This window comes from Copidosoma floridanum, unplaced genomic scaffold, assembly GCF_036245765.1.
Source record: "Copidosoma floridanum isolate Cflo_tuat_1 unplaced genomic scaffold, Cflo_Japanese_pri ptg000001l, whole genome shotgun sequence".
Lineage (NCBI taxonomy): Eukaryota > Metazoa > Arthropoda > Insecta > Hymenoptera > Encyrtidae > Copidosoma > Copidosoma floridanum.
In genome coordinates this window covers 10,535,256-10,548,169 of record NW_028321878.1, presented here as the reverse complement: position 1 = coordinate 10,548,169, position 12,914 = coordinate 10,535,256, and the positions used below count along the sequence as shown (strand labels likewise).

The 12,914-nt window shown below is 35.0% G+C and overlaps 1 protein-coding gene across 10 annotated transcripts in view; it reads left to right on the top strand.

The window, feature by feature from the left end:
• LOC106647396 (uncharacterized) overlaps positions 1–10,653 on the top strand; it is a 39,438-nt gene extending 28,785 nt beyond the window's left edge. For 9 of the 10 annotated variants that reach the window (XM_089594503.1, XM_089594515.1, XM_089594510.1 and 6 more), the window contains exons 18-24: positions 1,246–1,821; positions 3,428–4,114; positions 4,624–4,775; positions 4,864–5,013; positions 5,091–5,384; positions 6,114–6,175; positions 8,887–10,653. In XM_089594503.1, the coding sequence (XP_089450629.1) occupies positions 1,246–1,821; positions 3,428–4,114; positions 4,624–4,775; positions 4,864–5,013; positions 5,091–5,384; positions 6,114–6,175; positions 8,887–8,980 (2,015 nt within the window). In that variant the 3' untranslated portion in view covers positions 8,981–10,653. The remainder of the gene's footprint in view (positions 1–1,245; positions 1,822–3,427; positions 4,115–4,623; positions 4,776–4,863; positions 5,014–5,090; positions 5,385–6,113; positions 6,176–8,886) is intronic. The other variant, XM_089594540.1, reaches the window with a different exon arrangement.
• Positions 10,654–12,914: the final 2,261 nt, after the last annotated feature.

Sequence of the window (12,914 nt, the reverse complement as noted above, 5' to 3'; positions counted from 1 at the left end):
CAATCACAAAAATCAAGTTTTGTTTAGATGTCAGCTTTGTCAATACTTGTTATTGAGAAAACGTTCATCTTGGCAAAACAAAATGATTTCTACACTATTAAACATGCTATATTTTTTTTAACTTAGTATATATTGGTTTTTAAAGAAATTATAGTAAAAATGAGTTATTGTTTAAGTTTAAAAGTTTATAAAAATTGTATAGCCAGTCAATCTAGAGTACACATATTTAAGACTTTAGTCAAAACAACTTTATTTTCAAATTATAATTGACTTTTTAGTTAAATATACATCGTAATGCATTTATAAATTTAGTAACTCGCTAATAATTATTAAGTGGTTATTCATACTAAATTTAAATTACAATTTTTTTTTTTTTTTTTAATCTTTCATGCTTAAGTTCACAGTCCATTGTAATTTTTCTCCATTTCTTTCCATTTCTTGAAACATTCGAGATACATCTTTTAACTTTAAATGCAAAAATGATTCGACGATGTTGCAAACATTTTCGAAATATTTAAAAAAAAAACATTGTTTTGTCAGTTGTACATTTTTTTTTTTCTTCATTCATTTCTTTGTGTAACTATCATTATGGCAATTGGTCAAGATCTATGTTAATTTTAACTCTATAGTTTTGCGCGAAGTAAGCTCGATAAACTGCGTTCAAGTATTCATCACTTTTCAATTGTAGGCTTCTTTTTCTCGAACATTTGAATACTTAACGAAGCTAGAAAAAAACAGTAGACCCAGTATTTCCAAAAAAAAGCCCAGCTTTACTAGATGCCAAGAGTGTTCTTAACATTGTCTGGATTTTGAAATAATAAAATTATTAAAAATTTTATTTCATGGCTTCATGACCTGCAGATATTTTTCATAGTAAAAAATTCCCTCACCATTCTATAACGATTGTGTTTCACTAGTGTCAAAGTAATAGTTTTTATTTGGACAAATCATAATTTTGAAATAAAAAAAAAGTATAATTTTCACTTGAGTTTGAAATAACCGCACTACAAAAAACAAATGACGAACATGTAGTAGTAAGATGTGTAGATCTATTATAGGAAATCATAATTAAAATGTAGTTGTGATTTATTACGTGAATAATGGCTGTACACTCGATTCTCGTGAACCTCAACGACGAAAAAGCTGCTCTCTACCGATTTTTTCTGGCTTCGAGTTATCCCTCCCCCCCCCTTTTTTTTCACACAAAAACACAATATTCACGCTGGAAATTCCGACGAAACGCAGATCTGAACACATCCGAGTCTCACGGCAAGATGACCGGCAACAGCAGTAATAGCAGTCAGCAGCAACAACAGCCAGCAGTCGTAGCGCCACTGAGCGCGAGCTCTGCAACACCGGCCGCCGTAACTCCAGCAGTGATGGCGACGCCACTGGCTCACGTCTCGATGCCGGCCCAACCGTCGCGGCCCTCGTCCCTAGCCACAGCTGCCCCCGTTAAAAAGACTCCAATTGTACCGCCAACGGCGTTGCAGACGAGTACTTCGCAGCAACAAACGCTGCCGTCGTCGATCCCGTCGAGCCAAAGCTTGGCCAATGCCACGACGACAGCAACCCCGGCCAGGCTAACGCCTCCGGTGGCAGTTAGCGTTGCTCAGCAGCAACAACAGCCACCTCCCGTGACGTCGTCTATCGTGGCGCAGACGGTCGCTCCGGCGCCGATTAGCTCCTTTGCCGGTGTCGCGACCTCCCTTGGTAGTCAACACCAACAACAGCAGCAGCCGCAGCAACAGCACGATTCTACCAGCAGTATTGTTGGTCAGCAGCAGCAATCGGATTTGCTCCAGTCTTTCAATCCTCTAGGTATTGCTTCGATTATTGGATTTTGATATTTTGCGATCGAGTCGTCGCGCGTAGCAATCCGAGCTCGCGCAACTCGCTTCGATCGGTTACTTTTCTTGAACAATGCATGTAGACGCTCGTCGATCGGCCAATCGTTTTGTATGATTGCAGTTTTTGTTGATATTGTTGTTGATGTATATACAAAAAATAAATTACGGTACGATAATTTCAATGGCGATCGGTAAGTCGCGTGCGTCTACATTTATCGTTGAACATTAGAGAACTGGTCGTTTTCGATTCTTGAACAATGATCTTCAGTTATCGTTAAATCTGCGCTTTTTAGACATTTTGCCGAAGAATGAATAAATATGGACGACAGGTAACGCATTTTATGAAAAAGTTTTGTACAGAAAAACAAAATTATCAATATTCATTGGAAACCTTTTTTTTTTTTTTTTTTATAAATAATCAAAAAATTTTCTAACGCTGTAGTGCTATTATGCTTTTTCGTTTACTTTATGCTTCTTTTTTTTAATTTTTCATCAGCATTACTTATGATTAGTTTATTAAAATAAACAAAAAAAAATTTTGTACATTCATCGAGCTATTGTTATATAACTTAAATTTTTCGTGTATCTTAGTTGGTTATTATTTCACTATTGCATGTTTGATAGTTTTTTTATAGATTTAGACAAAATTTAATTAATTTGCCTTCATGCATGTGACACGTTCATTATCAGATGAATTTGTTCAAGAAATTTTCGCAATGTAAAAGATTATTATAATTTTTTTTTTTCTTTGAATCATGAATTGCCTCATCATAACTTTGTTGATTCTAAAATTTTTTCAAGTTGTTGCTTTATTTTGTTTAACATTTGAAAATTACAATATTTATTTAATAACGTAAGTAAAAATCGAGAAAAAAAAACGTATGTTTCGTTTGCTTCATTTACCAATACAAAGAGCGCAGATTAGCGATAACTGAGCCACACGCACTGTTTTTGGCTCATTTTTTTGATGCTGCAATTATTTGTGTTATTAGCAGACGCGGGCGAAAAAGTATCGTTGAACTTCGCCGTATATAAATTAAACTCACCTGCAAAGAGATCGAAACTCAATAACTTTTATACAACATCTTGTAACAATGTCTTGGCTTGAATTACAAGATATATATTTGCGACAAAATGTCAAAATTTTCACATAAAACGAGAACAAACAGCCAATAGCCAAATTTCGAAACGCATCAACTTTCAGTTTAATACAAAGATATCATTTTTACATTCACTTAATGCAAGCTAGAAGTAGTACTTACTGAAGCGTCTCACCAATTTCCTGAACCGATCAAACTGTGAGCCCAATGTTGTTGCACAAAAAAACTATCACCACACTCACTTTCATTGCAATTGTTGCACTGTTCGATGCTCGGAGTTGAAAAAAAAACAAAAAAAAAAAAAACAAAAAAAACACCTTATCCCAATGGAAGAAACGTTTTCGCTCACATCTGCTAACATGACACACTTATAAATATACAAAAAAAAAAAAAAAGAAAAAAATTCACCGATCCCACAAACATCTAACTTGTCGCACTTTTCCTCGTTTCGCAACGCAAAAAAAACTAAACAAACAGCATCGGTACCAACAACGACGCCACACCCATCACTCGATCAGTCCCTTGCCTCGAATCTATCAATGGTCACCTCGAAGAAGGATCATCAGCAGCATCAACAGCAGCAGCAACACCAATCTCACCTGTCGATGCTCCAATCGATGGCCCACCAGCCAGCCAACAACACCAACGCCAGCATGTCGAGTTTACTGTCCAGCGACATGAAGAGCATGATGTCCAGCCTTGGTTCGAACTTGAACCTCGGTAATCTTAACATCAACGCGGCCATGAATTTGGGCCACCAGAGCATCTCGCACATGATGCAAAGCCAAATGCAGCTCGAGTGCCTGATGGGCGTCACCTCGCCGCTCGGCCTTCAAAACAACCACATAACACCGACCTCGATGGCAGCTTCGATTCACCATCAGCAGCAACACTCGAACGGCATCTCGGGCATGAAGAGACAGGACAGCTCACCACCCGGTGGTGGTGGTAGTGGTGGTGGCATGCTCAACAACAACAACGGCGGCATGCCCGGCCTCAATATGAACCTTAACATGGGCATCGGCTCGATCTTTGATCCGCACTCGAGAGTCATGCCCATGCAGATTCAGCAGCAGCTGCAGATGCAGCAGAAAAAGAGCGACAAGGCCGCGGCGGCTGCGGCTATGAGCCAACAGCAACAGCAGATGCATCAGAAGATCGATGGTAGGTCCTTGTCGTCGTTGCCGTCGTCGTCGTTGATCCTCTCCGAGACGATTTTCTCTCTTTCTCTCTTTTGTTCGTTATATTATTTTACTTCTCTCTCTCTCTCTATCTCTCTCTCTCTTTCTATTCCTCAATCTTAGCTTTGCTTTGCTTAAATGAGCTTTGGCCTATGTACGTACTTGAATTTAGTGGTACTTGGCGGTACCTGCATTTAATTAATAGCGACAGATAATTTTTAATGCGTAGGAGCATTGTATGTGTTGAAAAATTTCATTCTCCCGAAATACATAACATTCATGCGTCGTTTCGTGAAATTTTATTTCCAAACGTTGGGCGCATTTTTCATTCGACCATTGCATGCCCGTGTGGCTAATTTACTGATTATCCGTTGTTTTTATGCATGCGTGTATCGTAATCACTGGCACCCAGCACTTGTGTATAAAATTATGTGACTAACAATCATTTTGCATTACTAACACAATCACTAATTTGTCACCTCGTCACTGTAGCCGGGACATTTTTTGAAGAAATGACTGCTCTAGGGATACCACCGATAAGCAACCACGCCACCTCGCAATTATTACCAGATAAACAGCATAACGCCCAGGCTGAATCGAAAAATACTACCTCAAACTTCGCTTCGGCATTTAAAAATAACAAGGTACGAATGTTAAAAAAAAAAAAAAAAAAGCATTAATTTTTACAATAAAACTAGATACTCTCGGTTAACGCGATCATTGATGTTTTAGATCACTGATCAGCAGCCAAAGCTCAATCACTCGTCCTGGACTTCGTTAGCTCGAGCCTCAAGTCCGCATACGGTAGCGGCAACGAGTACGAAAAACTCGAGCGAGGCTTTCCAGCAGTTCAAAAAGCAAGCCAAGGAAAAACAGGACAGGGTAAAATCATCTGAAACACGTTTTGCTTGTCGTTTTAGCAAAGTATTCGTGCTTGAATGTTGATTGAATTCTTGTAGCAACGAGCGCTTCTTGAACGTCAGCAAAAGGAGCAGGCGGAACGCGAGCGATTACGCCAAGAACATGAGCGCCGTCAGAAGGAAGGAGAGGAGGCTGCTCTGGAAAGGGCGCGCAAGACTAATTCTCCGTTAAGCGCGTCGCCGGCCTCGTCGATATCGACGCCACGACGTGACCCGGTCAACAAAGAGGAGACCGATAGCAATAGTCCCAGCCATTCGGCTAGTCAGGGAAAGTCTGAACGCGAACGTGAACGCCATAGGTTGAGGGAGCAGGAACGACGACGACGTGAAGCGGTGAGTCACTCAACAATTACACCGTCTACCATCATCCCCTCACTTTTCCTTTTCCTTCTTTTATCCTTTTGTGCTGGTTTCAGATGTTTTTTATCCCTATAGCTTTTGATACAAGCGACTTAAAAACATCTCTTTAAACCAAGTTACGTGAAATTTTCATTGTTAAGAGCTTATTATTTTTCCAAGTTTTTTTTTTTTTTCTCTTTTCAAGGACCGCTTACTTTTTGCAGTCTTTTTCCATTATTTTCATTTAACTTGATATACAAATGTATATGATAGGAATTTGATTTGAAAATTAGTTTGACATGGTATCGAACGGAGAATGTTGTGGTGTCCAAAGTTTTGATAAGAAAAATGTCATTGAGAAACATGAAAAATATACACATCATGTCGAACAAATTTTTGATCACAGATACGTGTCAATATTTTTTATGTAAAGCATACATAAGCGTCAATGGTATTACGTAAAATCAAGAGCAACAAATCTCTTCTCCATCCAATTACCACAATGCCCTTAGGTAGATCGTGCCGTTACTCCAGACCGGTAACCGCATTGCACTGCTCGGCAGTTGTTTCGGCACTTACGATCGCCCATATGAGGCAAACCAATGTACCAAAACTCCCTTCAGAGCATCGTTTTTTTTTTGTTTTTTTTTTTTTTATTATTTTCTTCTCTTTTTCGAAGCGGCATCCACCATAAAATCGTGGTTTTTTTTATTTCTCTTTCAGATGGCTGGACAAATCGACATGAATATGCAGAGTGACATGATGGCTGCCTTTGAGGAATCATTGTAATGTCGCAGTGATCAGCTGCATTTATTAGATTTTACTTTATCTTTCAAAACTTTACAAGTAAAGCTTCAGCTTAATTTAAAAGAGCTAACGAGTTTTCTAAAAAAATACTTTGTAAATTTATAATGTGACAGAGTGTTACGTACAATGACGTATCTTTTCTCTCACCTCTTTGTAATCTAAATAAATTTGACGCCATAAAAATGACGTCAGAGCAGTAGTACTCATTGATCGCGTAGTGCTTTTGTCAACTTAATTAACCGGCACGATGAACGAGCCGTTTTCGCAAGTCCAAGGATCCTGCCCGACTTGGTTCTTTGGACACGAGTATGCTCAATAATGATAATCATTGAATTTGAAAGAGAGTATTATGGACTCAAGTTGTCGCTGCGACTAATTTTCTTATTTTTTGACTTAGCAACAACTAACTACACGTAAAGTTTCAGCTTAATTGTTAAGAGCTAACGAGTTTTCTACAAAAATACTTTGAACGAAATACCAAGATTGCTCAGCTGTTAACTATATACGAGGAAAGATGTAATTTTTTATGTGAACACTATCATAGACGCACATCATTTCCACCAAGCACTTTAATTTATTATTATAATTTGTGTACATTTATGTACTTTTAGTTACACATTTTTTAACGTGGTTAACTATAATTGAATTTCTAAATTATTAATATTAATTTTGATAAAATTCAAGTCAAAGAATTGAAACTAATAAGCTACTTTTATGTTGTTAAGTAAAAAATTAATTTTACGTGCACACGGAGAAATTCGGTCACAGCTAAAGGTGGTGCAGCTAAAGGTGCTTCTGGCAAAAACAGCGTGCGTGATGGGAGCGCAAAACAACGTTCGCAGACAGGTACGAAAAAAAACGGTAAGGTAAAAGCACCAGTACGTGAACACTTTTTCCATAAAGTCTTTGTTTTCTCATTTTTATTGAATTTCTGATTTGCATAACAACAAAACAGTCATTGCACCAGTAAGTTTATATTTTTTCCTTTAAAAAAAAAACAAAAAAGTTTTTCTAGGTCATGTGTACAATTAATAAATTAATTTTAAAGTTTTTTTACTAATGACCCAGTAGATGAACAGTGTGTTCAGGTATCGGTACCGATACGTATTTTTGACCGAGTACTTGAACATCCCATATTAATTAAATGGGAGAGAGGTTATGTTAGCTGCCTTCTACTGATTTCTATTTTTATTATGTATTGCAAATAACCAAATCGAAAAATTTCTTTCTAATTTCATTGGTAACATATTATGAAAACTATAACGACTGGCTTGACATACTATTATTATTGATTAACAGTGATTTCAATCGTTTTTATGTGTTCAAGTACTGGGCATAGGTAAAACCTAATGGTACCAGTACCTGAACAGTCTCACAAGCCACCTCATACAAGTTGCACGAATAAATTATTTTTTTCTCGTTGAGTATAAAGACTTACTGAAATATAAATTTTGTTTTATCTAAAGAACGATCAAAGGATGTTAGAAACATTTTTTTTTTATCCACTTAAATTGAAAATAGTTTATTCAAGCTGTTCAATCTACTGGTGCAATTTTAGGAAGTGTTCACGTACTGGTGCTTTTACCTTAGGGTGCCCGTACACTCACCGTACCTTGATTCGCAAACCGCGAAGTTTGAATTCTTGAAGTAATTTATCGTATTAAAACACGAGGAACAACCATAACCATAAAATAAAAATATAATGATAAACAACTATCATATTAACAACTATTGAACAATCTTAAAATCATACTTTATGTTTATTTGTCATTAAAAAATTTAAGAATTTAAACTTCGCGGTTTGCGAATCAAAGTACGGCAAGTGGGAAACCTGCAATCTGGAGACTGCCAGTCAAAGCTTCGGCGGGCGATTCAATTCAAATTGATAGAGATCAATATTTTTTTTTTCTTGCATTCCGTACAGCAGACACCTTGTTTGCAATGAAACTAAACTCTGAAGTCGCATTTTAATGTCAGAAATTGATTTTGGTAAAAAATTTCGAGTAAGTATAACAAATGACTAGTTTTTGCTGGCAGCCTGTTACAGCAATTTCCCTGTTTACCGACTAGTCGTTTGTTATACCGACTCCAAATTTTTTAAAAATTTTTACTAAAACCAGTTTCCAAAATCAAAATACGACTTCAGAGAAATTATCTATAAAACTAATACGCATACATGCATGTAAGTTACATAGTTAGGCATTAATAAAAAAGTGTCGAACTATACAGGAGCCACTCAGTCGAAATTCCAGTGGCTTGCACGGGAAAAGAGCGTTTATCTGTAACTCAAAATCACGTGCGCGTTTGCACCGTTTTTTTTACTGTTTGCGCACGTTGTTTTGCGCTCTCACCACGCACGCTGTTTTCACCAGCAGCACTGCACCGTCTTTAGCTGTAACTGAATTTCTCCGTGATGGATTCATCTATGATTTTTTTATTTTCTATATAAGAAAAGTCAGACTAATTTACTCTGACTTTTCTGTTTAAAATATAATAGAGTAAGTACTTGTGTTTACAAAACTTACTCTTAATTTCTTTAATTTTCTTAATGGTAAATCTCTATGAAACGAGGTTTAAGAAAATTAAAGAATGGTTTATTTTATTCATATAATTATTAAAAAATTTTTATCCTACCTTTTATTGCATAGTTTTTTAATTTTTTGACATTTTTTTATTTTTTGCTATTCAGAAAAACCACAAACAGCCGGACATCTCCATGGTACACAAGGCCTATACATCCTTCCCTCATAAGGCCTTCCCTCAAAAAGGCTCTGTTAAAATGAATCGTCCTTTCCTTCGCTGCTAGCAATAGTCGCGGCCTTAGAGAATATATTCTCTAAGGTCGCGGCCCACTCTCTGCACAAATCTCTATATCGGATCAATTACTATTTATTTAGTTTGTATTATTGATGTTTATACATCGTATGAATACATAATGTATGTGTTGCCGATTTGTAGCGATTACCTAAATTATTAATTTTATTTTTACAAGTGTCTTTTGTTAATCGTATCGTGCCGGGTTTAATTTTGTGTATGTGTACGCGCGCGTGTGTTTATGTACAGTTAATCGTCTCTGGGGCTCTATCACGACCTTCGATATCTCGCAAAAGTCAGTATTTTTTTCGATAATTTACATAAAATTATGGTTGTGCGCATGCGCAGTATAAGAATTATCGAAAAAAATACTGACTTTTGCGAGATATCGAAAGCCGCTTGGGGTCTGACCGGGGCATTCAATATCACGCTTAAGTAAGCCATTTTTTCGATAACCCCTAAACTACGCATGCGCACTATCGCTATTTTTGGTTATTTTATAGGGATTATCGAAAAAACTGCTTACTTAAGCGAGATATCGAATGCCCCGATCAGACCCCTGGTCTCTCCTCAGTCCTCACGAGTCGTAGATATATCTCTCTTTTTCCCCTCCTACTCCTCTCATTCTGTTCCCTCCTACTCCTCTGTTTCCCTTTCCTCTCCTACTCCTCTGTTTCCCTTTCCTCTCCTACTCCTCTGTTTCCCTTTCCTCTCCTACTCCTCTGTTTCCCTTTCCTCTCCTACTCCTCTGTTTCCCTTTCCTCTCCTACTCCTCTGTTTCCCTTTCCCCTCCTACTCCTCTGTTTCCCTTTCCCCTCCTACTCCTCTCATTCTCTTTCCTCTCCTATTCCTCTCATGCAACCTATCCCCGCATGTATACGACTCGTCTCTCCTCAACTGTACCACACACACACGCACGCGCGCGCGCATACACACACAAAATCCCGGTGCGATACGATTGACGAAGGACACTTGTAAAAATAAAATTAATAATTTAGATATAATCGCCACAAATCGGCAACACATATATTATGCATTCCTATGATGTATAAACATTAATAATACAAACTACTTAAATAGTAATAAATTATAGTATATTAAAATAGAGATAAGACAAATTGTTACGTGTGAACTTGTAAAAATTTTATACTGTTGTACATTACTGACTGGATATTTGTGTAAATAGATACTAAATAGCAATATCACTAATTGTACATTACTGACTGGATGTTTATGTAAATAGATACTAAATAGCAATATCACTAAACCTCAGTACAGACACTTGTAAGGCGAGAAAAGATGCATATATAGCAAAAAACCATAAGTAGTTATTTTCTACATTGCTCTAATCGCCATTTTTATGTACTTCGCTCATAGTAATCGTTTTAGTATATAAGTTATAAATGTAAGTATCACGACGATTATTCGTGTTTGTTATTTCTAAAATAAAGAAATAAACTTAAGAATGTAAAAGTCAATGTGTACGATGTGGAACTTTGTGTATACTATTATTGAAATAATTATGATAAATGAATATTAAAAATTACCGTCAACTTGAATATAATCTCCACAAATATACTTATTATCCTTAAGGTGGATTATTATTATTATCAAATAATAACTTGAAAGTAAACATCAACAACTGTGTCTAATTCCCTAAAACAATCAATAAATCTTTTTTTTTTAATGCAAGTTAAATAATGGTAGTTTTCGTCGGATAAGTGCCATCGTCTCTGGGGCTATTTTGCAACCCGAGGGACGTAAGGTAGCCGCGGAGCGATGACACTTATGTGGCGAATCCTATATTTTCTACCGAGGGTACACCCGACCCACAAAAATGCCCGAGGTAGAAAAATGTAGTTATCTGTTCAATTTGTATTAAAATTTATGAAGTGGAACAAATTCTAAATTTTTAAATTCTTGGTTATTTAAGTTTCGTTGTTCACACTTTCAAATTAAAATTACGATTTAAATTGATAATTGAAACTTGATTAAAAAAATTTTATTTAGATTTTTTAAGGATGCCCAACTACAATATTTTAAAATTTTTGCATTCAAATATTATTTAAGGCTAATTATTAGCTAATTATTAGCTGTAGATTTTGATATATTTGAAGAAAAATAAAAAAAAACGTTCTGAATAAGGTAATATAACTTATATGACTACCTACTGTAGGTTGCCCTCGTAACGTTGTATAAGTAGTCGAACGGATTCGGTTATAAGTTTGACTTGAAAATACATTTAAATACATCAATCGGATAATTTTACAATTTCAATCTAATTATTCACAGTCCAATATTTAAACGTACAAGAAATGATTTTAAGACTTAATGGATCACAACACTAATTAAAAAAAATATTTTAAATGTTGTTTATGATTAATTATTTTCAATAAGTTTAAAAAAATAACATACAGCTTAAAGGTAAAATCATGGTTAATTAATCATTTTGTTGTTATAGTGTGTGGAAAATGAGTATTTTGGAACAATTTTTATAAGATTTGAGAACGTATCTAAAACCACTGCTTTAAACAAATTTTTTTGCTTAATAATGATAACTAAGGTAAAAGTACCAATGCTGGAACGATTTTTTGGTGAAATTTTGTTTCAAAATTCATACAAAATTACATATACAAGATAACATTTAAACTCTTGTTGATATATTTTGCTGCCTACTTATTAAATACATTTTTTGATGAATTTTATCTTAACAAGAAGTAATTGTAATTTAATAAAAACTTACTATGTCGTGTTGTACCTAAAGAGAAACACCATAGGGAATGCATGTCCCAATAGTGGTACGTTATGTCCTAATGGTGAAACGTACATGTTATTTCAATAGAATCTATGTGTTTCACCAACGGGACATCCGAAATTTGAGGTTATGTTTTGAATTGTACGTATAATGAAACACTCATTTTAATAAACTTTTTATTTCATTGTAATGCAATTGAAGATAGATGATAAGTTTTGTGGATGTGATAAGACACCACTTTAAAGATCTGTAATGAATTTTTTTAAGATAAAGTTCTCAAACGTTTATTAGTTATTGACTGTTCCACCATTGGGACAGAATTAAAAAGTGTGTTCTAGCATTGGTACTTTTACCTTAATGACTTTTCTTACGACTCATTAAGGTAATAATACCATACCGTTGCCACGTGACTAAAGTAGTACCAATAAGTTAGTCACAATTCAGATTTCACATACCTCATTTTAATTTATTACCACTACATCTATGTATGTATAATTTTTTAGGTTTCTACGTAACTTAAAAAAATCTTAAACATATATTTCCTACTAGAGAGAATTTCGCCGCTTTTTAACCTTAATGATAATAAATTGCGCCTCATGTCTCGTAGCTTTGTATCTTTCATTTAAATATACATTAATTTATTTCGAATATTTTGAACGATTAATTACTATAGATAACATACACAGCATGTAATGATAAATCATTTATAACATTCATTCATATTTATTTTCAAAAGCGAATAATTTAAGCTTTTTTTCATCGATGATCATGTTTATGAATTCACTTTGATGATATTACAATTTTAAGTTAATAATTTTATTAAATATAGTAATCTAAAGATTAGTTTTTTCACAATGGAGAGCCCTTTTTTTATAATAATTTAATAAATTACTAAATTAATATTACTTATACGAATCGTGATGATAGTCGTATTATTAAAAAAAATTTAACGTCCATTTGTATTGATAAAGGGAAGACTTAGGTAATTTTCTCTTCAGCAGCTTTTCAATAAAAATGTAATTTTTTAATTTTTAATTGTATCAATAATACTATTAAAGAAAAACCAAATTTCTTCACATTTTAAACGATTGGAATGCGCCTCAAGTTTATATCCATTATATTACTATTAAGAGTATCTCAAGTTGTTA